Raw genomic sequence first — 27,626 nt, 5'->3', positions numbered from 1 at the left:
CTTCAAGAGTTCTGAATAAAATGCAGGAATTCAGAGTAAAAGTGAGGTGCATATGCATAGAATAGAGGTGAGAAGATTCAGTCTGAAGGTTAGGTGTGGCAGAAGATGAGAATAAAAGGAGGAGGATGAATGATGTGAAGCAGAGCCAGAATAACATTTCGACAGTGGTGGGAGAGCTCGAGTTTGATGTAGAAATCAATAGTTTATTCTTGGGAGACTTTGATCTATTTCAGCAGAAGGTAAATATTTCATTTTCCAGGAGCAGAAGCTTTAACCCAGCAATTTCTAGTGAAAGTCCAAACAAGCACTTTCACTGGTTCCTTTGACATTAATGCAGAAATCAGCAGAAAAGTACATGGAAGAATTACAGCTTATTTTGCTTTCCCTCAGGAAAATAGTCTTGTTAAATAGCTGAAATCTTACTGAAGTTCTGCTTTCCTCCTCAGGGAGCTAAATGTGCAGAGCAGTTTGAAGTTTGTTCACACCTCTTTCCATGGAGTTGGACATGACTATGTGCAGTTGGCTTTCAAAGCCTTCGGATTTCAGCCCCCCATTCCGGTACCGGAGCAAAAAGATCCAGACCCAGACTTCTCTACTGTCAAATGCCCAAATCCTGAAGAAGGAGAATCTGTGCTGGTATTTTTGTTTCTTCATCAGATTTCTATGGGGAAAAACCAGCTGAGGAAGAGAACAGGGAGAACCTGCTTTCAGCTGTATTAATGCAGTGGGCAGTCCGTGGGGGATTTTCTTTTGCTGTGTGTTAGATGTAAGTAGGAAGGCTGTGGGTTTATTTTCTCTCATGTTTTGGTTTTTTGCTCCCCCCCTTCTTCTCCCACCAGGAGTTGTCACTGAGACTTGCAGAGAAAGAAAACGCAAAAGTAGTAGTGGCCACTGATCCAGATGCAGACAGACTGGCAGTGGCAGAACAGCAGGACAAGTAAGTGATGGGACCCTTTTTCGTGTCTTTCTGCAGAAAAGAGGGAGTCACAGAGTGCCCCTAAATGGTTGCCGGGCACAGGTCCTCAATCCACTCTTCTCCTTAGCTATTGGGATATTTTTCCCTCCTAGTTTTATCCTTTAGTATAGCTCCAAATGCATTTTAAATCAGTTCACTCAGCAAAGAGTAGATTAAATACTTACTGGTGTGATAGTAAATAAAGCTCAGCTGAAAACTGAGTGGTTACTAAAGACAGTAAAATCTTGTTGTTCACTGTGTTTTCATTTACATTTTCATCACAAGGGCAAACCTTCCTTGGTAGTTGTCATGGGCTTCTTTTGGTGGGGTGGCTTTTTTCGTTTGGTTTTAAAAATATTTTTAATTTTAATCCCTTGTTTTCCCCTGCTTGTTCATATTGAACAGAAATTATTTTTCTCCCACTAACAGGCCCCAGTTCTGATGGTTGTGTAAGTACAAGTTGTGCAGGCCCTGCCTGACTGCAATGTACAGATTGCATAGACTGCTCTGTATGGATCAGTTCTAGACTGCTCTCCTGCTGCTGGGTAATCAAAGGCCTGAGCTGTGTTAGAGCTGCCAGAGAGGAGACCCTGGGGGTGTCTTTTCTGGCTGGCACAGTGCTCTGGGCTTGTCAATCCTTGAGGTGTGAGAGTTGTGGAGTCCTGTGGGTACGGTGGCTTTGTCTAGAGCAGCTTGTCGGTGCTGTGCTCACATCCCGGTGTTCAGTGACTGCTGAAGGCCTCTCCCTGGGCGCTGCTCCTGGGCGAGCCGGAGAGCCTCAGCTTGCCTCTCCCCCGCAGTGGCTGCTGGAAGGTGTTCACGGGCAATGAGCTGGCGGCCTTGTTCGGCTGGTGGATGTTTTCCCGCTGGAAGAACTGCTCCCAGGATGCTGATGTGAGCAATGTTTACATGTTGGCAACAACGGTCTCCTCCAAGATTCTGAGGGCAATTGCACTTCAAGAGGGGTTTCACTTTGAGGTGAGCGTGGGTTATGTGTTGTCGTCTCCATCCGAAGCCCCGCTGGTGGCCTCACGGAATGAAAAGCAGACAGGGGACTTCCAGGCTTTTGGCTGGGAGTTTTGAGGGATTCCAATTCACAGAGCATGTTCTGTCACCCAGACAAGCCCGATTTCAATCTCCTCAGTGTTCTCAGACTGGGAGATCAGCTTGGGCAAAGCTCAGTAACAGGCACATGAATTAATACCTGACTTCCAGGTAACAGGAATACCTTAGGTGTGGTTATCTCCCTAGAGAGAAATTCTTCTGTGTGAGAGCAGGGAGGTTTGTGCAGCATGCTGTATTCACTGCAAGTGTTGATGGGTTTGTGATGAGCATTTGGAGGTTACACAATGGCCCTTCAGGTGCCCGGTGCCAGCAGGTTTTAAATTTGGATTTACTTGAGGCTGGGACAGGCAGAGGAACTCCTGTGTTCAGATCTTTAATGCAGCTTCGTTAAAAACTTGCTAAAAAAGAAACTGGGCTTGCCCTCTGCAGACTGACAGTTATTATCATTCCTGCCTCCAGATTAAATCAGATTTCTGTCGGATGTTAGCCAGAAGAGAGGCAAGTGCCCAAAATCATAGCACAAACATCCAAAGGGCCAGGCCTTGTTTATCCATGTCCTAATTAAATCCATGTGCGACAAGAATAAGTGTTTTTGCCAAACAATGAGGAATTTAAAATTGAAAGCAACTCTGAAAACTGTTTTGAGTGACTGGCCAGATAAGCCTAATCAGGGTGAATGTCAGTTCCTTGCAGTGGATTTGGTTCTCTCTCTAAATACTGGTTTGTTTTATTTTTAATAGGAAAGGGACATATTTGACTGAAAGAAAGAGAAGCTGGGAATTTACAGAACCTCTTGGCCTCCCCTAAAAGCTCCCCTTCTTTTTTATTTGTAACTTCCTTCTCTCTAAGAAACTGTTTCATCTTTTGACTGCTTTTGCGTGATTTATGTAAAAAACCCCTCAGAGCAGTGCTCTCCCCTCCCAGCACCTAAAAGTGTTGCTTTTATATTTCTGTAGTTTTTCCTCCTGAATAACTTAGTCTCATCTGATGAGCACCACAGATGATCTGATGTGATCTCGGAGCACCACAGTCCCTGACACACTTTTTCCTTGGTTTGGATACTCATGTCCTAGTTGAGTATCCCCTAGGAAAATGCTATCCAGTGGCTGTTTCCCTTGGATTCATCATCCAAACTGAAGATGTGACTTGGCTGGTGGTGCTTTACTGTCCCTATTCTGCTTGTCAATTAATTAGATTTAAATTTAAGGAAATCACTTCAAAAAAATCAGAAAACTATCCTTAAGCTTTAGCGTTTTGACTCTGCAGGAGTCTTCCCATTGACCCTAAAATTCAGAATACATCATTATATTTTCTCTTTGGTTGAGTGTTTTTGTTTTTCTTAGTTTGAAGTAACAGTAGCTATACTTTTTTCTTTGAATTGAAACTAAAGTGAAGATGTGTATTTTAAGTTTTCTTTTTCTCCCCTGTTATAGGAAACACTCCCTGGTTTTAAATGGATTGGAAGCAGAGTAAAAAATCTCCTAGATAATGGAAAAGAAGTTCTCTTTGCATTTGAAGAGTCTATTGGTATGAGTGCTAATATCCCTTTAAATTGCTGAGAACTGAGGCGGGGGAATGTGAATAGGAAGGACTGATCTTAGTTTTGGAATAAAACACACAAAAAGTACTTTTCGTCCTAGTAGTTGGTAGCATCATTGGTATTTTGCTCTCATCAAGTTGACTTGCCAACTCCCAGAACAATAAATTGTATCTGACTTGCTGATTCTGGTATTGTCTTTCCAGCCCTGTAACCCCCAAGTTAATGAGATTTCTCCTGCATATGCAGCAATAAAGCAGCTTCCATGTACTGGCCAATTTCCCTTTACAGGATCAGAGGTTAAAACTTCAGTTGAGTAAATCAGAGTGATAATGTCAGGTTATTTTTCCACCATCACTTTTTTCTGCTTAGGCTTCATGTGTGGCACGTCAGTGCTGGATAAGGATGGAGTGAGTGCAGCTGTGGTCATTGCTGAAATGGCAACTTACCTGCAGGGCCAGAGCCTGAGCCTGGCACAGAAACTCGTTGACATTTATGAAACGTGAGTGGTGTTGTTCATTAGAATGTTCTACTCCACTATTTTAGATCTGGGAATAATCTAAGCAATATTTATTTAAATATAAATTTATATAAATAAGTGTGTGTGTCCCTCAGATGTTTTCTCATTGTAAGTTGTTATGGGGTTTTTTGATGCATGATGAGTTACAGCACTGTGCCTAAAGGGGCTCCAGGAGGGCTGGAGAGGGATTTGGGACAGGACACAGGGAATGGCTTCCCACTGCCAGAAGGGATCTGTAACAGAGCAGAGGTGGAAGGAATGGCTATGGACATGATCCCAGCAATAAAACAAGGATTGTGGTTGTCAGAATAAAGACACCAAATGTGCCAAAACCTCCCGAATCTTACAACTGAAAGCATTAATCTGCTTGTAGGTATGGGTACCACATATCCAAGACCTCCTATTTCCTGTGCTATGACCCTCCCACAATCAAAAGGATATTTGAGCGACTCCGGAACTTTGATGGCCCTCAGTCTTACCCCAGCTGCTGTGGGATTTACAACATCTTACACGTCCGAGACATCACCACTGGCTATGACAGCAGCCAGCTGAACAAGAAGTCGGTGAGTTACACGGTGTTTTTGCAGAGGAGAGCCTGCAGAAACTGCAAGGGAAATACACTGGCCAAGAGGCAGATGTACCTGTGAGCTGAGGGGCAGAAAGCTCTGTCAAGAGCGCTCAGCATCCTTTCCTGGGGAGAACACTGCCTGCGTGGGGAATGCGGTGGTTCCTCTGATACAACACCCGATGGACTTTACTGACTCACTGAGCCTGGTGCTCCTGCAGCCCCTCAGCTTCCAGGGGCTGGGCCTGCAGTGGCAGTAAGGGGCTGCTGTTGTTTTGCAGGTGCTGCCAGTGAGCAAGAGCAGCCAGATGATCACGTTCACCTTCCAGAACGGCTGCGTGGCCACGCTGCGCACGAGCGGCACCGAGCCCAAGATCAAGTACTACGCCGAGATGTGCGCGCTGCCCGGGCGCAGGTCAGTGCCCCCCCCGGCTGCCCACAGCAGGGAGAGACACAGAATGGGCTTCTCAGCACCTGCTACACGAGGCTTCTTTAACTAACCCCATTCTCCACTTACTTAGAATTAAGAAGTGATCAGGTGACAAAAATCACAGAATTACTTAGTCTAGAAAAGCTCTCTGAGATCAGAGTCCAGCTTGTGGCCAACCAGCCGGGGCACTGAGTGCCACATCCAGGCTTTCCTTTTGCTGCTGCTGGTGAGTGTGTTTGCAGCCAGGTGGGTTCCCACTGCCTTGGGAATCTGCTGTGGTACTCCGAGCTGCTGGGTAGGAACTAGAGGTTGTTCACCTGCGTTGAGCTTCTTCCAGTTTAAATGGGTGGGGGGAAATCCAGGGTGTGTTTGCACCACAGAAACCTCTTCTATTATGGAATCATGGAATGGTTTGGGTTGGAGGGGACCTTAAAGACTGTCTTGTTCCACCCCCATGCCATGGGCAGGGACACCTTCTGCTATCCCAGGTTGCTTCAACCTGGCCTTGGATACTCCCAGGGATGGGGCAGCCACAGCTTCTTTGGGCAACCTGTGCCAGGGCCTCCCCACCTGATTATTGCGGTGTTAATTGAAATTAATTCAGTTGAAGAAGAAAAGGGCCACTAGAGGGCTCTGGGCACCATCTTTAAAAGACCCTTCCAACCCAAACCATTCTGTGATTCCATGATAATCCCTGCTGAAAAGGAGCTTGTTGAAGCAGGCAGCTTGGAGTCTCTACACCTGACTGGGTAGGAAACACAACAGAGCAAGTCCATCCCCATCAGGTCTTGCTGTTTCTTTATTGATGTTTGGGTGTGTCCCAAACCTCTGACCTGGCCCTGTTCTTTCCTGCAGTGACAGAAGTGTGCTGGAAGAAGAGCTCCAGAAGCTGATTGAGGCTTTGATTGAGAATTTCCTGGAGCCTGACAAGAACGCGCTGACCTGGCGCTCTGCGTAGAGCCCGGTGCTCAGGGAGGCACCGCGTGGAACAAAGGACCCAGGAGCAGAACCAGTCTCATGTTTGTGTGTGTGTGTGTTTTTGAAACAGCTGCATTCTTGTTCTGTCAAGAAGAAGCATTCTTTTGTCAGGATTTTCACCAAATTGGGATAAGGAGAGGCAGTCAGAGGAAAGGGTGGAATTTGTTATGGTTGTCAGTCCTTTTGACCAAAAGTTTAATTAACCCATGCCAATGCAAGTGAACTGCCCTAGTACCTTTGAGGCAGATGAGCTTAGCTGCCACATCGTGTCTTACACTCAGTTCAGGTACCTAAAACACCTCTTTTTTTTGTGTGTGAAAAGGTTTTAAAGGAGTGATCACTCCAAACTGACAACAAAGGCTGGTTCTTCCCTGCAGCTCTGAGACCTTCCCTACAGGTCTGCACTTCCAGAAGCATTGAAGCAGAGCTCAGCATTTCTTGTTTAGGCAAATTGTTGACATTTTTCAGCTACTTAAGAATTCTTCTGTTGGTAAAGGTGTTCTTGGTGCATTGTAGCTTTTCTGTGTGTGTCTTAAGATAATTGGCAGTGAAATAATAGTGATAACAGCTGCAGCTTGGGGTTGGAATTGCCTGGTGCCTTTCAAGGCTTCCAAAGGAGCAGGAACTTGGTCATTCCTTGGTAAAATTGCCCCTTCTGACTACCATAGGCTCTGTAGCTACTTCTTGTCCTACAGCTCTAAAGGCTCTTAAGCTTTCTTGGTTTTCTGTATGCAGTTACTTTGAGTGACATTGCCAGTCAGTGACTTCTTGGGTTTTGCTGGCCTGAATTTATATTGTCTGTGTATTAAAAAAAAACTAAGGAAGAAAGTGGAGATGAGAGGCTGACACAGTTACTAAATTGTGATTTTTTTTTTTTCTTTTTTTTTTTTTTTTTTGGTCCTGTCAGGTAATTTCTGTTAGAATAGCACTTTGCAAACACTATTCTTATTTATCTTTAAGGACAAATTTTTAACAGCTTCTCTCATTTGTTTTCTCCCTTTGCTCTAGTAGCAACTGCTAATCACATTTTCCAAAAAAAACCACCCAAACAAAGCAATACCCAAGTTCTCCTTGTGGTTATCCAATGGTTTTGGGAAATAAAGGCTGTGTTTTGGCACAGGAGAGCTTGTTCTGGCCAGCTCCCTCCTGTCACTGACAGCAAGTAAAAAGAAGTAGCAGCAATTCAGTGCTGCGTTTGATCTGTGTTGGAGATGACGGGAGAAGACCCCAAGGTGCCCTGGAGTTCAAGCTGTTGTTTTACCACTGCTGTTGCCTCTCCAAATTCCCTCTGGTTATGCCCTCGCAGCTGGATGCTGTAGGATGGCACAGGGTAGGCTTGTGTGTGTTGCCTCTCCATGGCTTTGGAGAGCCCTGAGGTCTGGGTGTTTCCTGCTGCCAGCAGCTTTGCACTATATCCATGGAGAAGTATTTCAGTGTCTGAATGTACATGTAGAGAAGGTCTGTGTTGCACAAATTCTGACCTGTCACTGCTATTTATTTATTTTTTTATTTTAAGAGGAGCTATCTCCAAATTGTTCTGCCATTGAGTGAAATGTATCTAATGCCAAAAGCTGTTCCTTTTTTTTTTTTTTCTTTTTTACTTTGACTGTACATTTGACTGACATGGTGGGGAAAACAGGTAAAATCAGTTACACTCAAAGGATGCTTTTGTTGCTGTCCATGCTGGGTAGGGCTGGGAAGGCATTTCTGACTGCTGCTTTGCCTTGCTTTCCCAGAAAGAGTGCAAATCTGGATCCCCACTGCACTGAACTTGAAGGAGCTCTTGCCATTCCTTCCACTGGCAGCGATTGAACCCGGAGGCATTGAGGATTTTGTTCTCCACGTAGTGGAGAGGAGAACAAGTGACTTGGCCATAGTTGTGAACAAACGCTGTAAAAAGCATAGTGTGTGTGATGAGACCAGGTGTGTTACTGTAGCAGTCATGTCTTGTGAGTGATGGTTGTGCTCCTGCAGAGAGCAGGAATCTGCAGCTTCCCAGAGATCTGCTTTGTGTCAGTAGGCAAGTGCTAGAAATGGAGAAGATGTTTTCAAATAAGCATTGTTAGGAGCTGGTAACTGTTCATAGTCCAAGTATCTTTAATTGAAGAAGAAAACCCAGCTGTGGGGTGTTGTGTATCTGGGATTTCCCCCATGGGTAGGTTTGACAGCGAGCTGTAGCTGTAGTGATGCTTTTGAGATGACAGCAGCAGGCACAATGTGTTGAATGTAACTTTCAGGGTATGATAACTATTTGCTTTTTTGAAACTGCTGCTACTGTTGTTTTCCTACTGTATTGGAGCTGGTTGATATATTTATACTGTTCCATTTGTGGAACTCCTTTGTCTCCTCCCTCTGATCTCGCATCCCTTACTTCTGTTACTGTGAAGGACTGGAATTGTCGTTTCCTTGCCCTGTAACTTTGTTATGCATCGTGTTACAGTTTACTTGGTTTGTGCACAGCCTTCCTTGAGTTGTCAGCTGTCCTTTCACACTTCTCAGATAAGAACAAAAGCTTTTCTGACTTGAGTAGAAAGCAGGTCACAGATCAAAGGATGCTGTGGGTGTTGTTTCTGAGGTGCTTCCAGGTGGAACACACCTTTTCAAAGGTTGGACAGTGGCTAAAACTGCAGTCATACAGCCAGTGAGTTGGGTTTAGTGTTTGATAAAATCCAGAGGGCTTGGGTGTGTCCTTTTGCTATGACCCATTTAATCTCTGATGAAGTCGTGTTTCCGTGGGCCTGGGACAGGAGCTTTCCAAGTTCAGGGCTTAGCCAGGCAAGGCTGAGTGTCTGTGAGGCAGAGCTTGTAGCTGGATTTCTTATTCTGGTTGTGATAGAGCAGCCAGGGTGTGAATTAAATAGTTCCAAGTGCTGTCCACGTTTCTCCTCCTGCCCCTGTGAGGGTGTGTGAGGGAACAGTGAACTCTGGTGTGGCAGAGAGGGAGGGATGTGTGCAACAGGGAGAGCTGGGCTGCAGCTGTGGCCCTGAGCTTTGTGTTGGGCTGCTGAGCCAGCTCCGCTTCCCTTGTGACTGCAAGGAGCTGGGGTTCCCTTGGGCTGCGGCAGCCCTGGGGCCGGACCTGAGGAGCTCTGCTCATTTCCCTCATTTCAAACACAGCCCTTCCTTCTGAGGGGAGCACACACTCGTGCTGCCCAGGGGTAGATGAAGAGGGCAGACCCTGTGTGGTGGCTCAGCTGTCCAGGTGAGTTGCCCGGTGCTGCCTGGGGCTCCCTTCCCTGCCTTGCCTGCTCCCAGGCTCTGGGGGTTGGTTACCTGCGTGTTGGCATCCCTGGAGTTACTCCCTGCTTCAGCCCTGCTCGGGTAGTGCTTCGTGTGCCCTCTCTGCCAGGCTCCTGATCTTACCAGGGGTTCCAGCTCCCATTTCCTCACAGGAGTGTTTGTGTGACACTACGGTAGAAGCCAGGAGAGGAGCGATGAGTTCTGGCCCCTGGGCAGGGTGGGATGTGTGTCCTGCCCTAGGAAGCACCTGGATGGTCTCTAATTTTAAAACTGATACTCTTTATCACTTTGTTTTGTCTTCCCTCCCCCTTTTTGTCCTCTTCTCTCCCCAGCTAAGAGAGAGGGGGCTCCTTGCATGGTGACATCTGGGTGGTTGCAGTCCAGCTTGATTCCCTTTGCTTTGTACAAGGTGATTGAAGTATCTCAAGTTGCATCGTTCTCCTTGCCTGGAATCTTGGGGAGTTCTGGATCTGTACTCCTGTTTACCCGATGTCTGTTCTGTAAAACTAGGGCATATTACAAGTACAGAGTGAGAATTTGCACTTTTCTGAAGAGTTTCTGTGTACTGCTATGTGGATTTAGCTGAATGAAGTGTTATAAGTAATAAAATATTCCCTTCATAGTCTCAATCCAGGTTTCTTCTGTCTTCTTTAGCCAAACACTTCTGCCCCAAAAGCTGAGCTGGGCTTGGAGGGATCTCCATGTCACACTTGGATGATAAGGCCTGGGAACAAGAGGCTGTTCAGAGCCTCCTCCTTTTGCTGGTACTGAGATCTCCCCTGATGGTGGAGGGTGGCCCTGGGGCTGATGCGGGGGCTGGGACCTGGAGGTTGTGGGGGTGAAGCTGCTTCAGGAAAAGCAGCAGCTTGGGAGGGAGAGGGCCTTTGAGGGAAAGGGGAGAGGAACAGCCCCTGCTGCAGCTGAGCTGGGGTGGGCACTGCAGAGGGGGAGGGGGGCTGGTGTGAAGGGATTTTGGCTCCTTACAGAATGTCCTTCCAGGGCAGGTGGCAGCGGAGAGGGACTGTCCTCAGGAGCCGCCTGCTCCTGGGCATCTTCTGGCCTTCTCATGCAGCCCTGAAACCAAGACCAGAGCTGATTTCATGGAATCCTAGCAGATCTAGGAGGGCTCCTGTGTCCCGTCAGTGGTGGCTGCAGGCTTCATCCCGTGGCATCCCGTGTACCAGCTGTTTTATCTGCCAAGGCTGCTCTCCCTGAGCCCCTCTCCTCCTCCCAGCTCACCAGAATTACCTCTGAATTCCAGGGCATTGCAACAGATAGTGCTTTCCAGGGAGAGACTCAACCCTACCCCTTCCCAGTGAGAAAAGATGCTAAGGATGGGGAGAGGGACAAGTTTGTTTGGGCTGGGTGTGAGGGGAGCAGGGCAGGGACTGGAGTGGGGGACACAGCACCTGGCTGGGCCCCCACCGGGCTGCAGTTGCAGGATCCAGCACTGGATGTCACCACCAGTCCGTGCAGAGGGATGGAGCCCCGGGGGTGCCAGTGTGTCCCCCTCAGTGTGGGGGACAGTCAAGGGCCAGGCAGGACCCCTGGGAGTTCAGGTTTGGGCTGCACTGCAGCAGGGAGAGGGGGGACCACAGGACTGACATCTGCTGTCCTTGTCCCTGCTGAACACAGGCATTTCTTCCAGGAACAGCACGACTGGGCTGGTGCAGCCTCCTCGGGGTGCCTAAGAGCAGTGTGGGGGAACAGAGCATCTCCAGGGCCCCTCTGTACTGCTGCCAGGGCACCAGGACCCAGGGACATGCAGCTGGGAGCAGCCAGGGTCGCTGAAAGCTGATGGGTCCTGGCAAGCAGCAGTGCCTGGCTTCGCATTCAGGTCTTGTCAATTTAAATGTTAATTTAGTTACTAAATTAATTACCAATGTGCCAAGCCCAGCCCGCGTGGGCTGTCCCTTGGGCTCGGCTCTCTGCAGGCTCCCGAGGCATCTCTGGAGACGGCCCCTCCTGGATTGATCCTGCTTGGCTGCTTCTTGCTGTGGCAGGACGTGGATGGTGTTGGTGTGAAGGCAGCCACAAGGCATGAGGGCTGGGTGCTTCCTGCTGTCCCGTTCTGTGGGAAAGCTGAGGAGGTGTGTCTGGGTGCATGGAGCATGCTGGAGCACTCAAAATCCCATCTGGGCTAGGAGTGGAACACACAGCCCCCAGCACCTGGTCCTGGGAGTTAAGGGGAGGTCCTCAATTGAACTATTTCCCAAAAGGGAAACTGAGGCACGGGGGAAGGGAGAAATGGACCTGGGGCCCCATCCTGCCTGAGCAGCGCAGCATCTCTGTGGCTGAGGAGCCTGAACAATTAGAAGTGATGAAGATCATCTAAAAATAGGGATTTGTAAATGTCAGGTTGGCGAGTGGCTGGGGAACGTGCTGGAGGATGGAGCAGCTCTGCGGGCTTGTCTGTGCCTGTGTCCTTATGCAGGACGAGGGATGTGCACTGATCTGCCCCGGGCTGATCCTGGCTCCCCAAACCCCCTAAACTGCCTGATGCGGATCATCCTGGACAGCCAGCACCAGAGGCATTTTCTGGGCTGTTTTATCCTGACAGGAGCTGCAGAAGGTCCCAGCTCTGCTTTGGATGGGAGATGGGGTGGGGGCCACCAGCCCCTCAACCTAAGTTATTTTCCACTGGCTTTTGATAGGAGGGAACTCCAGCAATGACCTGAGGCCCCATGGGATGATCCCAGCCTCAGGATTTGGGTGATGTGCTGCCAAAACCACGTCTCTGTGTGGAAAATGGGAGCCTGGTGGCACAGGGACAGCCTGCGGGTGTTATCCCCTCCATCACCTCCAGCCCTGCCAGCTTCTCAGTCATCCACAGAATCCCACCTGTCCCCAACATGCCAAGAACTTGCTTAAAACAGCTGGCAACAGAGGTTTATTTGGAAAAATAATCCAGATTGGGGCAGATTAGTGGAACCACGTCGTTCCCCATCTGCCTGGGTGGTGCTGTGCCAGCTCCCTGAGGGGCTGCCTGGAGCCAGCCTTGGCAAGAACACACAGCTCTGCTCATTCCTGTGGCTTTGACCTGCTCCCTGAGGCCCCTGGCCAAGCTGTGTGTCCCCAGCTCCTGTCCCTCAGGAAAAGTCTCCCAATCCCTGGTGCTGTCACCTCCAGCACCGCCTTGCTGCTGGGGACAGGTCAGTGTCTGCAAGGAACCCCTGTCTCCCAGAAATATCCTAACCTGGCTAATTAGGAACAGCCATAGGTAAAGAGGAGAAATCCTTATTACTAATCCCAGTTTCTTTGGCAGGGCACAGGAACCGCCTCTGAACCAGAGGAAGGACACACAGAGCACTGTCCTGGGTGTGGAGGTCCTGAACCTGCTCAGTGTTTCAAGTGCACCCTGCTGAGGACCGAAATCCATTTCTGTGGATTTTTCCCCTGTGAGAACCCTTCCCTGATCCCTGCCATGAGCTTGGGACACTGGGAGGTCCACATTGCTTCATGGAGAAGGGACTGCATGCAAACGTGCTGGCAGCTGGGGTTCTCCAAACACAGGGCCGTTTTTGGGAACCCAAAATGCGCATTTTGAGTCTCAGCTTGGTGACAGTGCCCTAATCCAGAGGCTCCCTAATCCTGCTCCTTCGTCATGTGTGGGGTATGCGCTGTACAGAATAATATTGATGCTAACAAGCCACAGGAATTATGCTCCCACAGCTGCTTATCCACCCCCATCCTACCCCTTGCATGTTGCCTGGGGTGGGCTTGGCCTCCCTGGAGGGATCTCACTGCACCCAGGTTGGAGGGCCAGGAGGATCCAAACCTTTGGCACCAAAAGAAGTGCCCTCATCCCTGGTGACCAAAAGCCACCACCTCCCTCCCTCCAGCCTCAGGAGAAGCTGGAGCAACCCGCTACCCACACCAGCCCCTTCAGAGAAAGGGCTTTGGTGACAGGGAGTGTTTGGCCACTTCTCCCTCCCTGAAGGCGATTTCCTTCCTCTCATCTATTGCCAGGCTCTGGTGGCTGCTGCCAGAATGGCGCTCCGTTCCTGCTCCACCAACCCCGTGTGCCCGCAGAGCCCTCCAGCCTTCTCCCTGCTCCATGGTCACTCTCACCAAGGCTCCCCAGCTCCGTCCCTGTGCTGCACTCCCGGAGTCACAGCTGGGACATGCTCTGCCACCTGTGCAAATCCACCCCTTGTTTTGCTCAGGGGCTGTGGTTTGGCTGCACCGGGGTGGGAAAGGGAGGGAGGAGGTGGGGAAGTGGATGAAGGTGATGGCAGGCTGAGATTTCTCCCTTTGTAACTCAGTGCATGGGCTGACAAGGTGGCCCACAAGCTCCTATGATGGGGGGAAAACCTCAGGAAAAGGTCTTCAAACTGCAACAAGTTTTGCAATGAGCTGAGCTATGGCGATCTCAGGATTCCCCAGGAACCAGGATCGAGTGGGGAGCCAGCTCCCTGCTCAGTAGGACCAGCTCAGAGCATCCAGCAGAATAATTTTGACTCCGGTGTTGTATCCCCACCCGAACACGGCCCAGCTGCAGGCTCTGCTCCCGCTCTCCATTCCCAACTGACCCATCTCGATACCGGGATTTCAAGGGGAGGAAGTTCAAAGGCTGCATCCCTCCTGGAGCCTCCAGGCCTGCCCGGGATGGAAATAACTGTGCTTTCCACCCGGCATCTGGGTCCGCAGGCACCGCGGCTCAGGGAACACAACTCCCACAGAACTCTCGCTCCCAAACCCAGCACAGCAGGCACCGGCTGCTCCTGAGCATCCCCAAACACCCGGCAAACCCTGGCGCTGGCCCCGGCACGGCTGGCTGCAGCCGCGCTCCTCACCCTGCCCGCCTTGCCTGCACCAGCCTCCCGCCGTGGAGAAAGGCAAACGCAGATGGATCAAAATGCAACGCTTCAGTTTTCATCCCAGCACCGAAACTCAGCATTTTAAGATGCCACATTGCAAAAGCTGCAGCTTCCTTCAGGGAAGCGCCGCAGCCCTGCAGCCGGAGACGCTCCGTGCTCTGGCACCTCATGAATTACACACCGAACCACCCGGGAGAGAAAAATTGCTTTACAAAACTGTTACCTGGATAATTTTCCTGAGCCCCTGCACTGCTGCCAGGGAAGGATCAGGAGTGTCAGAGCCTGAGACAAGCCACACGAAACCCCTCTGCATCCCCGGCCACCAAGCCGGCTCAGGAAGAGAAGTTTCTAAGCACCGATGAAAACACAGGAGCCCAAAGCTCCCTTGCTCTGGCAAAGCAACCACAGTAACTTCACCTCAGCCACGGGGATATTCGGAAATCCTTTGCAAGGAGCTTTATAGAAAATAGACGATGGAATGGGTGCAGCTTTCAATATATTTGCTCTAGGATATAGTAACAGGCACTAAAGCAAACACGGGCAGGGGAACTAGGGCGGGAGCTTCTGCTTCGCTCGTTTTAAATTACAAAGTGCCGAGACAGCCAGGTCTACGCTACATTCTAGAGTCAAAGGGCTGCCCCCGCGTGCCCCGGGGAACATGCACGCAGCCGGCGGAGGCGTTTCCTACAGCTGCATCGCCTTGTGCCTGGAACGAGCTGGAAATGTCATTGAACAAACTAAACGGATAAACGGGCTCGGAAAAGCACGTCGCTTCTCGGGGGGAGCAGCTGGATGGTGTGTTTCCCTCTTTGCAGCGAAACGAAAAGGGCAGAAAAAGAAATCAAGTTCAACTTTGCACCTGTCAAATAGAAATCTAATAGGAAAGAGAGCTGTACACGGTCAAAGTCAAGTCCGGGCTCCAGGAACGTCCAGGAGGGCAGTTTCAGGTATGGCCCGCGGCTTCCAGGGCTGCGCCAAGCGAGCGCTGGGGCGCGGGTGCCGCCGGAGGGCCCAGGCGCGGAGCGCTGCCCGATCCTCGGGGGCGGCGGGGCCGAGCACGCCAGCACCCCGCGGGCCGAGCCGGGCGTGCTCCGCCTGCGGGCACCGGGACGGGGGAGCGGTCCAGCCTGGTGCCCTGCGGGAGCCCGTCGGGTCGGAGAGGGCAGGGGGAGCCGGTCCGGAGCCCTGCAGGGAGGGTCACCCCGCTCTGGTGCACCCCAGCGCCCACCCCCGAGGCCGGCTCGCCCTCAGAGACCGGTTTTCGGCGGCGCCGTGGCAAGGCGATGGATGGGCCGGGGCGAGGCGGGTGCCGGGCGCGGAGGCGTCGAGGGGCGGACGCCGCAGGGGCGAGGGCGGGTGCCGGGGGTACCGTCAGAGGCCGGGGGTGCCGGCGCAGCGCGGGTCGGCGTCCTGCTCGTAGCGGTAGTGGTAGCCCTCCATCTGGTCGCGGCACGCCTCGCGCAGGTTGTGCAGCCAGCGCTTGATGCCGCGGCGGTTCAGGTAGAGCACCATGAGGAAGACGATGCCGATGAGCGCCAGGACGATGCCGAAGAAGACGTAGGAGGCGGTCTCCAGCCGGCCGGGCTCGCCGCCGTCGCTGTGGGCGCAGGCCAGCGCCTCGGGGCGCAGGCGCAGCAGGGCCGTGCCGCGCAGCCCGGGCGGCCCCGCGCAGCGCAGGCTCCGCGCGTCGAGCACGCGGGCGGCGGCCGCGCGCAGCCAGGCCAGGAAGGGGCGCAGGCCGCAGTCGCAGCTCAGCGGGTTCGCGCCCAGGCTGAGGCGCAGCCCCCGCAGCTCCGGCGCGTCCAGGCTGCGCAGCTCGGCGGCCGCCAGCCGCTGCAGGGAGTTGTTCCGCAGGTCCAGCTCCTCCAGGCCGGGCGGCAGCAGGGCGGCCGGCAGCGCCTGCAGCGCGTTGCCCGCCAGCTCCAGGCGCCGCAGGCTGAGGTTGCGCATGGCCAGGGCGAGCTGCTCCTCGAGCGGGGCCGCCAGCAGCGCCTGGTTCAGCTGCAGCGTGCGCAGCAGCGGGACCCCGGCGAAGGCGCCGGCGGCCACCGAGACCAGGGGGTTGTGGCTCAGGTCGAGGGTGCGCAGGGCGGGCAGGCCTTGCAGGGCCATGTCCTCGATGGTGTGGATGTTGTCGTGGCGCAGGCGGAGCAGGCGGAGGTCGCGCAGCGGACGGGCGGCGAAGGCGGCGCGGGACAGGACGCTCAGGTTGCTGCCGGCGATGCTGAGGTTGTGGACGGCGGCGGGCAGCTCCCTCGGGGGCTCTTCCAGCCGCTCGTAGCGGCACTGGACCAGCTCCGGGGTGGCCACGCAGTAGCAGGCGGAGGGGCAGGCGGCGGGGGCGGCGGCGGGGGGCACGGCCAGCGGCAGCAGGGCGAGCCCCAGCCAGGGCAGCCAGCGCCCGCCGCCCGCCGCCCGCGCCTGCCTGCGGGCCATGCTGCCGGCGCGGGCATGCAGGGCGGGGGCCGGGCGGGCCGGGATGCGGCGGGGTCGCTCCTGCCTCGCCGCAGCCCCCCCGGGGCCGAGCTGCCTCCGGCGCCGCGCCCGCACACGGCGGCTCTGCCGGCAGCGCCGGGCGCGCCACTGCCCAACTCGGGCCGGGGGGGGGGGGGGGGTGTGGAAGGGGAGGAGAGCGAGGAGGAGAAGGAGGAGGAGGAAGAAGAGAAGGGGACGGGTTGGGGCTGCCCGGCGCTGCGGGCTGGGCTGGGGAGCGCCGCGGGCGGCGGCCGTCGGGGGGAGCTGAGCCGGGCTCCGCTGAGTCGGGCTCGGCACCGACCCCACCGAGCCCCCGCCGCTGCGGGGTCCTGGGGGCTGGACAGGGCTGCCGCGGTCCCCTTGCTGCCCGAGGAGGGATTAGGGGATGTCGCGGTCCCCATCGAGCCCGGGGAGGATTTGGAGGCTGTTCCGGTCCTCTCCCAGCAAGGTGGGAGTTGGGGGGCTGCTGCGGTGTGCCCCCCCCAGCCCTGGCGGGGGGGAGGGGGTGTGGAATGGGGGCTGTCACAGTGTCTTTCCACCCCAGGGAGGGTTTAGGGAATTACCTCAGACCCCCTCCATTCCAGGGAGGATCTGGGGGGTTGTCTCAGCTCGCCTCCAGCTGGGGAGGATTTAGGGGCTGTCCCGCTCCCCTTCCAGCCCTGATCCCCATTCCCTGAGCTGCCCCACAAGCCAGACACCCCGCAGCATTTCTGAGCATTACAGGGTTCTCTCCATGTGCTTCCAAGCCTGCTTGGTTCACATCGGCATCCCGGGGGCTGCCCAGGGTTGGGAGGGCAGGGGGGATCACAAGCCCCTGGTCATGGAGGATGGTGTTGGGGTGGGCATGGGATTTTTGGATGTTGGAGCAATGCACAGCCAGGGAGTGGGAGCGCTATGTTCAGAGCCAGATGCAGCAGCAGCTGGATCCCCTTCGGTGCCTAAATACCTGGTCCGTGGACCTGAGCTGGGGGTCACATTAAATAAACCCCATCCTGGGCACACAGAGTCCCAGAATGTTTTGGGTTGGAAGGGACCTTAAAGTGCATCCAGTTCCACCCCCTGCCATGGGCAGGGACACCTTCCACTATCCCAGGTTGCTCCGACCCCCGTTCAACTGGGCTGGAACACTTCCAGGGATGGGGTCTCACGGATCTTGATTTTTCTTCTCCTCCCTGCCCTTATCTCTCACCCTGACTTTTCCCCAAAAGGACTTCCCCTCTTATTGGGGTTCCTGTCCCCAGAAGCTCTCCTGAATTTTACAGGGACCAGGAAAATTGAGGATGCTGCTGTGACTGGGTGGCTTGAGCTGCTCCTGACCACCCTTTGCTGCACTCCCAGAGATTGGGCAAACCCTGTATTTAAAGTGACGGTGTCTAACAGCAGCCAGAGAAATCAGGGAAGCTTGTGGAAGGGGCGGGGGAGAAAAATGGACTTGGGAACGTGCCCGATAACTGTGTGCCATCACATATTTAGGTGTGGGGCAGCAACCACGGCAGGTTAGTGGGGTGAGCCAGGTGTGCAGTGGGTCGTGCTGAGCCAGCACTGCAGCACTCCCAGATGGAGCCTCCTCTCTCCCAAAATAGCACTTTGCAGCCCATTTATCACATTTAATTGCTATATTTAAAGAATTGATAGCATTCTGGAAGGCAAGGCAGCGGGTGGGCAAGGTCAGGCCAGGTGAGCCAGGTCCTGGCAACTCTCACCAGCCAGGCTGCGAAGATCCTGGCACCTCTCAGTCCTTCTCCAGGCTCCTCGGAGAAGGAGCTGCCATAAAAGAAAGCAGGCACCTTCCCTCCTGAGCCAAAAGCCATAAAACACAGCGGGTGAGTGGCGTTAGAGGTTATGGGAGAGCATGAGGCTCTCTGCAGCTGACCCCTTTGACTCTGAGGGTGGAGATACTCCAAGCTTTGGAGGGGACGTGTCCAGTGCCGTACCGCGGCAGGGTGACTTCGGGGATGTGGGGGCTCTTGCCTGGTGGCACCATGGTGACTTCCTTGCCTGCTGCAAACACCCTGGATTCCCCAGGGATGGCTGAGGCGTGGTGAAGTGGCAGCATCCAGCTCAGCAGAGCTGTGAGCCTTTGGGGAGCCAGGGCTGTGCCAGTGTGTGCACTGGTTCCTGAGGCTCCAGCATTGACCACCAGGTTGATGTTCTTCATTCCCAGCTGTCAGTGGTCATGCTGGAACCTGGAGCCCCTCAAACACACTGTGAACAGACGTTCAGACCCCTGATGGACTTGGATCGATTTGGGAGCCTATTCCACCATCCCTCCCCCGAGCATAATTCTGCATTTGAAGCAGCATTGAAGACTTCCTGTGGTTAAAGGCCAGGAGATTGCATCTGCCATTGCCATGTCTCAGGATGAGATTAGGTCAGGCTGATGTGATTTGTTCCTGCAATTCCATACAGACCGTTACTCATCGCCTCGTTATCTTCTGGAGGCTTCCACGGAGAATTGATTGCTTGTGCCATGTCTTTGGTAACCGCTGTCAGGCCACCTGCTCTGTGACATTGCTTCTCTTTCCCCCTCGGCACTGGTGGCCTGGGTTGTTTGGTTCTGCAGCCTGGGGGTGTGCAAGCACAGCTCGGGTTCCTCTCCCACCGTGTCCCACACTGTTCTTTTTGCTGCTGGTGCTGCTCTGGTTGGCTGTTTGCAGATGGCTTTTTAGTGAAGGCTGGAACAAAAAGACAGTGAATGCTTTGGCTGGTTCCTTCTAGAGGTAGAGGGCATTGTTCCTTCCCTCTCCATCCCTCTGTGTTTCCTGCTGCTGCAAACTGAGGCTGGAGGCTCTCCTCATCCTCCTTTGGGCAGAGAATGGATGGAGAGCAGCCCTGGGGAGAAGGACCTGGGGGATGTTGATGGGTGAAAAACTGGACATGAACCAGCCCAGAAACCTGTTGTGCCCTGGGCTGATCCCACAGTGTGGGCAGCAGGGGAGGGGGGATTCTTCCCCTCTGCCCTGCTCAGGTGAGACCCCACCTGCAGAGCTGCCCCAGCCCTGGGGCCAGCAGCACAAGGACCTGGAGCTGCTGGAGAGAGTCCAGAGGAGGCCCCAGAGCTGCTCCCAGGGCTGGAGCCCCTCTGCTCTGGAGCCAGGCTGGGAGAGCTGGGGATGCTCACCTGGAGAAGAGAAGGATCCAGGGAGAGCTCAGAGCCCCTTGCAGGGCCTAAAGGGGCTCCAGGAGAGCTGGAGAGGGACTGGGGACAAGGGCTGGAGGGACAGGACACAGGGAATGGCTTCCCACTGCCAGAGGGCAGGGATGGATGGGAGATTGGGGAGGAATTGTTCCCTGTGAAGGTGGTGAGGCCCTGGCACAGGGTGCCCGGAGAAGCTGTGGCTGCCCCTGGATCCCTGGAAGTGTCCCAGGCCAGGTTGGATGGGGCTTGGAGCAGCCTGGGACAGTGGAAGGTGTCCCTGCCAACACTGCAGCATTTGAACCCAGCCATTAACCTTTGCTCAGCAAACACTGGCAGCAGCATCCCTTTAAAACTCACACCTGTGACACTGGAATTGCTCATTTCCCTGCAGGAGCACACTTGGAAAAGTGCTGGAAAATAAGAACTAATTTTTTCAACATTACCCATGTGAAACTGTTGGAAATGACATTTCTTTCACTTATTAAAAAAAAAAATTTTACACCTGTATTTGCAAAGGTTTGGCACTGAAGTCCTGTTTCAGGTTTTGCCTTGTCCCAGGTGATTTCTTCCCCTCTGTTGCTCACACCCTCTTGGGATTGCAAAAGGTTTTGTAAAAATCAGCTTTTAAGCCAAGGTGGGAGAGTCTCCAGGTGCAGGAAAAGGGAGGCCAACTCCCAGAGTTTGTGTCTGGCTCCAGGGATGGTGCTGGGGCTGGAAGTCAGGCTGGGACTCCCTGGTCCCATGGCCAGCTTGTTTCTCTGTGACCTGGCAGAAGTTGCCTTCCCCAGCACCACTAGATAAGCATGAAATAAAAGCCAGGCCAGAATGAGCTGACAAAACAGGATGGGGACAGCACATCCCCGTGGGTTGTGGCTGGCCATGGTTATCCCTGCAGGAAGAGCTCATCCCTGGGATTGGCAGCGACCCACTGCTGGCTGGATGCTATACACCATCTCCTTTTCCCGCTCCACAGCCCCCGTGTCCATATGTCCCTGCTGGCACCACCCAGGTCCCATATGCTGCTTGCGTAGGGAAGGGGGTGGCTCCTTTTGGGAGCCCAGCCACCATGAATCCCACTGTGCTCCAGCCCCACTAATGGATCCAGGGGGAACTGGACACGGCTGAGCTAACTGGTGCATATTTTAAGATGGTATTGAGGCTTTTGCCTTTAAACACGACAGACTTGCAAACGTAGCTGCAGGGGGGCAGGGCTGGGGGCTGCTCCTCGTGGTCACAGCCCTACAGAGCCGGGAGCTGCTTCCTGGAGAGTGCTGGAGAGAGAGGAGGGGGCAAGGCAGTGAGTCAGGACCCCCTGGGTGACCTGGAGTCATAAGGGCGGATTTGCACCCCAAATAAGCAGAACCCTGCGGTGCTGGGCTGTGCTGGCCTCCCTGGGCACAAGGGAGCTGTGCTTTGGCTGCCCACAGCCGGGCTTGGCTTTGCTGTGTCCAGGGCCCAAGGGAGAAAACGCCACCCCAGCCCAGCAGGGAAACAACAAATCCCTCATGGAAAACCACAAGATCCAGGAAGGGAGATACGGCCCCTCTGGAGTGTCAGGGCTGGGACACAGAGCCCAGGGTGTGTTTAACTGCTCTGTTTAAACCTCGACATCCGAAGGAGAGAGCACCTTCTCCCCAGCCGCCCGCAGAGCCCGTGCGTGGGTAATGCTCTATAAATACTTGAGCAATAAATAATGGATAACCTGGATGGGCATTAAAGTGTAAACAGGAGGTGAAGGGCCCTCTCCCATTACCGGTCCCCCAAGAGCCATGCGCATCCCTCTCTCCAGGTCCGGCTTGATGTTGCTCCAACTGCAGAGCCCTTAGTCACAGCAGTGACAATATCATAGATCAGTGGCTCCAGAGCTGGGAAAAACAAGCCAAAAATAGTCCCGAGGGCAGAGTCTTCCTCCCGATGGCATGCTGGATTTGCCTGCATCAGCGTTTTTGCCTTTGATGCTCCTCTGCCTGCGTGGGCTGACCCTCCCAAGGAGTCAGAGTCCTCTCCATGGCACTGTCCATCCCAGAGAGCTTGGGAGTGCCCCTGATTTGGGAGGTTTCATCCCCCTTGGATGTAGCTGAAGTGTTGAGCTGTGCCAGCTGGATGTGGTCCCTAAAAGTCACTGCCTTGTGACTGAAGGTGGCCCTGTTCCCAAGCTGGGGGGGATTGTCCTCATCACCATGGTGACCATGCCCATGGATGGTCCCAGGGGGTGGCACGGACACTCACCTGATGTGCAGAGAGAAAGGACATAGAATGAATTTATGGATGTGACATGGGATCGTCTGGGGAGGAGACTTGTGCTGCTTCCACAGGGTTCTCACAATCCCGAATAAGAGCAAACCTTCCTGGTACCAGCTGTTAAGGATCCATCCCAGGGTCCACTGTCCTCCTGGAGAGGAGAACAGGGCTCCGAAAACAAGCTGGCTCCGAGCCCTTCTCCTCCTGCAGCCTTGCTCTGCCAGAGTTGGGCATTAATTCATCACCTGGCTGCAAACAGTTCAGGAGTAGCTCTGCTTCAGGAGGGAGGAAAGGCATGAGCTCTTCATCTAGCCAGCTTTCCTGGGAGCCTCACTCTGAGCCACGGCGCTGGGATTTGGGAGCTGTGCCAGCCCGGCTCAGGGTCAGGCACCGGCAAACGCGGTGTGTCACGGCCTGCGTGGGCTCCGTGCTCTGGCTCAGGGTCAGGCACCGGCAAACGCGGTGTGTCACGGCCTGCGTGGGCTCCGTGCTCTGGCTCAGGGTCAGGCACCGGCAAACGCGGTGTGTCACGGCCTGCGTGGGCTCCGTGCTCTGCGAGCGGCTCTGGCAGTGGGCCCGGACAGCCAGCGTGTCCCAGGGCAGGCCCAAAGCCGGGCCGGGCTCGGGAGGGACTCATGGATGAGCCGGCAGCATCGGCTGGGAATGGGGCAGTCCCCAGGTTCTCCCCTTTGCAAGGGCTGGTGCTCAAGGTGTGGCTGAGGCTGGGCGCTGTTGACCTGGACCGTGTCGTGATTCCTCCGCATTCTCCCCCTCTACGCCGTCGGGATCCCCCCCCGCTCCCGCCATGGCGTGGTCCTGCGAGAGGGGCCCCGGGGCAGGCACGGGGTTTCCCAGCCCCTGGCCGGGCTCCCTGCGCGGGAAGGGCGCTGCCCTTGTGAGGGCCCGCCGGGGCCTGTGCGCCGCTCGGGTGCCCCGGCACAAGAGTAAGGGCTTGGAAGGGCTGGGGCAAGTCCAGAAGAGGCCACAGAGTTAATGAGGGGAGTGGAGCACCCCCCCTGTGGAGGCAGGATGGGAGAATTTGGGCTGTTCACCCCAGAGAAGAGAAGGTTGTGTGGAGAGCTCACAGCGCCTTCCAGGATCTAAAGGGAAGCTGCGGAGGGACTCTCCACCAGGAACTGGCGTGACAGCACAAAGAGGGATGCCAGAGAGAAGGTTTGGAATAAGTTTTAGGGAGGAATTCCTGGCTGTGAGGGTGGGGAGGCCCTGGCACAGGGGGCCCAGAGCAGCTTTGGCTGCCCCTGGATCCCTGGAAGTGTCCAAGGCCAGGTTGGACGGGGCTTGAGCCTGGGATAGTGGAAGGTGTCCCTGCCCATGGCAGGGGGTGGCACTGGATGATTTTAAGCTTCCTCCCAACCCAAACCATTCCAGGATTCTGTGATTTGTGTGCTTGAGCTGCTAAAAGCAGAAGAAAAACGTCCCCATAAAATTTTACGGTTTTTATTTCTGGGATCTCCCCCAGCCATCTCCAAAAGCAGGACCAGTCTGCAATGGCAAGAGTGTATCTGTTCAATAAGACGGCCTAGGCCATGAAGATACATTCCCAAAGGATAATAAAACGGGATTGCTGGAGTGCAGGGAACAGGCACCTCTGTCCGTCACTGATTCCCCCTCTCCTACCCCTATCCCTGAGCCCCTCAGGCCTCTTTATCTTCCTGCCTTTCTTCGGAGAGCTGTTATTTCCTGCTTTTGCGGGTGTCAAATCCACTTGCAGAGTATAAGGGGTGGCATGGAAGCCATGTCGATGATGTGAAGAGGGTGAGCAGGATGGTGGTGGAGCTGATGGGGGGAGCCGACCTTCCCCCAGACTCTGCTCGGGGCTGAGCTTTATTCCCAGGTGGTGGCTGATGCAAAGCTGCTTGAGCGTCCCAAATTGTCCAGTCAAGTGGAAGCCAAGGGGGTGATGCAATCAGAGAGCAGGCAGCTGACGGGCTGCTGCGCTCGCTCCACAGCTCCAACACGTGCTTCCCTGCGTATTTTTCATTGCCAGCCAGCTGAGCTCTCATTACTACACTGAGCAAATGCAAAAGTATAAATTTCCCTGAGCTGGGAACTGGGGGAGGGTCACAATTACTCACACTGGAGCTGACAATTAATAATGGAGATCTGAAAAATTACACGGTCACCTGGGCTAGTGCACAGCACCTGGAGAATATTAAGTGAACGCTCACAGACACCCTGAGCTTGGAGCTGTGAAGTCCTGCTGTTGGTGCCTGATGGCAGAGCTGAACTCAGAGCTCCTCCTGTGGGCATGGTGAAGGCAGGACAGAGAATTCCTCAGGGAATTTCTGCCCTCCAGCTGCTGAAACACTGTGATAGGACCTGGTTTTGCATTGTTCAGGTGACATAAATCATCTCCTGAGTCTAGAGGTGAAAAAAAGGGCAGTCATGGCCTTGCTGAGGCTCCTTTTTGCAGAAGGTGACTGAGGGTGACCCTCACCCGTCCCAGTCCTGCTCTGGATGGGGACTGGGCAAACGTGGCCTCCTGGGAGACAAGGAGAACCCAGTGTAAGACCTCTGCGAAGGCGAGCACAAGACCTGGGTGTCCCACAGTCCGCAGAAACCCTACATTATAGCTCAGCCTTTTTTTCCTCATCTCCCTCAGGCAACAGGGCTTTCATGGTTTTTGGGTCTATCTTGGATCTGGTGGGAGGATGTGTGTGCAGCACCCAGCAGCTCCTCTGCAGGGAACCTGGCCCCAGCAGGGGACGTTTATGGTGAATTCTTCCTGAAGCCCTGAAAAACGGAACCCCCCCCCAATTGGTGATGATTTCTGAGTCACTGCAGAGCTCTTTGCAATGCCTCAAAGTGCTGCCTGCAGAAGAGATGCTCAGGGGGAGAAGCAGAGGCCAGTGCTCAGCAGGATTATAAATAACTTGCTGTGGGGACCTTCCACCTTCCCTTCTGTGGCACGGCCGTAAATACTGTGCTTTGGGAAGCTCCAGTGCATTAGCGAGGGCTGTAAAGCACCAGGGCCTTGGCTGGGCACTGCTGACTGAAACAGCAGCAAGAACCCAGGCAGAAAAATGCATCCCATTTTCTTCTACGAACGACAGCAATCTGCTGGCTCGAAGTGCACTTCAGGAGATTCACAAACTAAAGCCCAGAACAGGCAAAAGACCTCCAAAGCTTTGTGAGGCTGAGCTGGGGCAGAGCCTTGGATCCTCTGCCTGTGCTGCTCTTCACGCCGTGCATCCAAGCAGGGTGGGCTCTCCTCTGCCACCACGGGCAGGGCGGCACAGGTGGCACCTGAGCAAAATGCTGCAGCCAGAAGTCTTGCAGAAGTAAATGCAGACAAGGGAGGTGATAACATCTGGTAAATGATCCTTCTCTAATTGCTGTTTTATGGTTGTTTAATGGCTGGTGTATAAAACCCCAGCAAGCTTCATCAAGGTTGCAGCGAAACCTTCTGAGAAGCAGAGCACTGCTCTGAGACTGCTGCGTGGCAGGGGGCCAAGGAGAGCCCCCAGCTTTTGGCTTCTCAAAGGCTTTTTCTGAGTCACCTTCCCGGGGGACCTCTGTGCCGCTGCCCTGGCAGCTGAGGGAGACGTCACCTGGGCTGGGTCCCCGCACCAGGGAGGGCAGGCACCTCTCGGCAGCCCCAAAGAGCTCGTGCTGGGCTTAGAATAGGGGTTTTTTTAAAAAACTGCTACATGGAGAAGGCTTTAGGGGTGAACCAGTCCGATGTGGTCCTGTCCAGAGTTATTATTAAGTTCAGAGCTGCTGGAATTGCTTGACTCTAGTGATGCCCCAAGGGTGTGGGACCAGCTGGCCCGGGAGCAGAGCCAGCTCCGTTGCCAGTCCATCCTCAGCCGGAGGCTGGTGCACACAGGGAATGGCAGCAGGGAAAGCCACGTCCCTGTGCTGGCTGTTGGGGACACGTGGCTGTCCCTGGTGTCTCATACTGGGCAGGGAATTGTTCGGCCTGGGGCAGCCCTGCTCCTCTCCCAGCCCCAGTCACCTCTCCAGGCTGGCAGATGCTCCTTGGCACCTCCTCCTCGGGCTGCTGTACGGATGGGGGTGGGAAGCAGCTATCTCTGCACGAGGAATCTGCCCGTCCCCTGTTGTCCAGGGTTGTCCCACCCATCTGCCCTGGAGAAAAGGTTTTTTCCAGGCACCAGGGTGTCAGGTCCTGCTCAAAGCAATGGTCTCTGTCCTCTCTGTTGAGGAAGCATCTCCCTCCTCTCCAGCACTGCCACATGCTGGTCCTTGACCCTCTCTCCAGGGCACCCCACTCCCACCTTGCCCTGCTCACCACTATTCCCAGGGCTGGAAGGAGTCGCTCATCCATGGGGACCCCAGGACACGGTCCCCAGAGGCAGCCCTGTGGGTTGTTTCCAGCTGGCACCAGTGATGGTCCAGCTGTGGTGGCTCTTGTTTGCTGGTCTGAGGCCTGCAAAAGATTAGGAGAAAACAGATGGCTCCTAATTGGCAGTGCCAGCTTACTTCCTGCTCTCCAGAGAAACCATTAAATTAAGGCTTAAATCAAACTTCATACAAGTTAGGAGGCGACTTGTAATTATTTCAAAATCTAGACAGATTTAAGGGGCTGGATTAAGGCTCTGTTTACTGTAATGAATGAAAAATGCTTGCTCTGTCCTGTAAGGCTGAGCAGCAAAGGGTTGAAGTGCTGGACCAGCAAAATCCTCAGGCTCTGATGTTTTGGGGAAAAGCAAGAGGTCATGGACTTTGGCCAGGCTTTTCTGTGAGAGTAGACCTGTGATAGGGCTACTGAGGAGCACGGAGCTTGCTCTGGGATGCAGTGACACCACTGGGGGCTCGGGACATCCGTGGGCAGTCACAACGTGGTTCAGGGTAGAGCAAAGTCTTGGGATAATTTTAATTGAAGCTGAACACAGCTCAGTTAAGATAAACAAAATTTAATAAGCTGACCAGCTAAGGCTGATTAAAAGGGAGCGATGCCTCTGGATCTCCCGTGAGCACCTCCCACTGGAGCAGCATGGATTGGCAGCTGCTCCAAAGATGTGCAAAAGCATAGGCCCGTGAGTTTGTGACATGCCAGTGTCACCTAGGATCCCTTAAAAAATTCTCCAGGAAGTGAGAGGTTTTTGTTGTCTGTCCTAAAAAAGCCAACATGCCTGCAGCTCTGACCAGGAAATGACTGAAACTTCTCCAGTTCTCAACCCATCCAAGCAGGGCAAAGGGCCTCAATTGCACCCTAAATCCACTGAGAAATTGCCGTCTTTTACTAAAACTTTGTTTGGATGACAACATTTAACCTCTGCAGGACTCAGTTCCTCAGCTGAGTGTCCCGGCACTGAGGGGATCAGGGACATTTGGAGTGCAGTTGCAGGCAGACAGTTCCCAGGAGGCTGGGAGGGAAAAGAAAACATCTATCATGGCACTTGAGGTGAAAAAGAAATTGGCTGGATGTGGGAAAAATGGAAATAATGGAAGTGTTCACCTGAGAGAGAGAGTCTGGGCTGTGGGCATGGCCTGTGGAGAGGGAAGGACACCCCATATCCTGAAGGTCCTGTGTCCTGCGGGAAGCCGGTACCCTGCCATGGAACACAGGCTTACCCTGGCTGGGCAAAGTGCCCTGCAGCCCCTGCCACCCCTCAAATCCCCGTATCCAGCCTCTCCAGCTATCAGGAGTCTTGGCTCAGGCTAGGATGAGAAAAA

At 54.0% G+C, this 27,626-nt stretch overlaps 2 protein-coding genes and 1 long non-coding RNA gene across 6 annotated transcripts in view; 2 read left to right on the top strand and 1 right to left on the bottom strand.

The window, feature by feature from the left end:
• The window catches only part of PGM2L1 (phosphoglucomutase 2 like 1), a 37,804-nt gene extending 27,885 nt beyond the window's left edge, over window positions 1-9,919 (top strand). For all 3 annotated transcript variants that reach the window (XM_032094684.1, XM_032094685.1, XM_032094687.1), the window contains 8 exons: window positions 447-636; window positions 840-937; window positions 1,756-1,933; window positions 3,454-3,547; window positions 3,930-4,059; window positions 4,451-4,640; window positions 4,924-5,057; window positions 5,928-9,919. In XM_032094684.1, coding sequence (XP_031950575.1) covers window positions 447-636; window positions 840-937; window positions 1,756-1,933; window positions 3,454-3,547; window positions 3,930-4,059; window positions 4,451-4,640; window positions 4,924-5,057; window positions 5,928-6,030 — 1,117 coding nt within the window. In that variant the 3' untranslated portion in view covers window positions 6,031-9,919. The remainder of the gene's footprint in view (window positions 1-446; window positions 637-839; window positions 938-1,755; window positions 1,934-3,453; window positions 3,548-3,929; window positions 4,060-4,450; window positions 4,641-4,923; window positions 5,058-5,927) is intronic.
• Window positions 9,920-14,554: 4,635 nt separating this feature from the next.
• On the bottom strand, window positions 14,555-16,546 carry TPBGL (trophoblast glycoprotein like). Its single transcript, XM_032094697.1, has one exon. The coding sequence runs from the start codon at window positions 16,544-16,546 to the stop codon at window positions 15,482-15,484; it is 1,065 nt and encodes a 354-aa protein (XP_031950588.1). The 3' UTR covers window positions 14,555-15,481.
• Window positions 16,547-22,465: 5,919 nt separating this feature from the next.
• The window catches only part of LOC116437099, a 59,965-nt gene continuing 54,804 nt past the window's right edge, over window positions 22,466-27,626 (top strand). For both annotated transcript variants that reach the window (XR_004237164.1, XR_004237163.1), the window contains exon 1: window positions 22,466-23,138. This is a non-coding gene — a long non-coding RNA (uncharacterized LOC116437099). The remainder of the gene's footprint in view (window positions 23,139-27,626) is intronic.

The sequence above is a fragment of the Corvus moneduloides genome, chromosome 2, assembly GCF_009650955.1.
Source record: "Corvus moneduloides isolate bCorMon1 chromosome 2, bCorMon1.pri, whole genome shotgun sequence".
Taxonomy (NCBI): Eukaryota; Metazoa; Chordata; class Aves; order Passeriformes; family Corvidae; genus Corvus; species Corvus moneduloides.
The sequence above is the reverse complement of the archived record's forward strand: the minus strand, read 5'-3'. Positions and strand labels throughout refer to the sequence as shown.

What these genes read in the sequence shown, in the direction of transcription:
- TPBGL (XM_032094697.1), bottom strand. Translation starts at nt 16,546, where the DNA reads ATGGCCCGCAGGCAGGCGCGGGCGGCGGGCGGCGGGCGCTGGCTGCCC.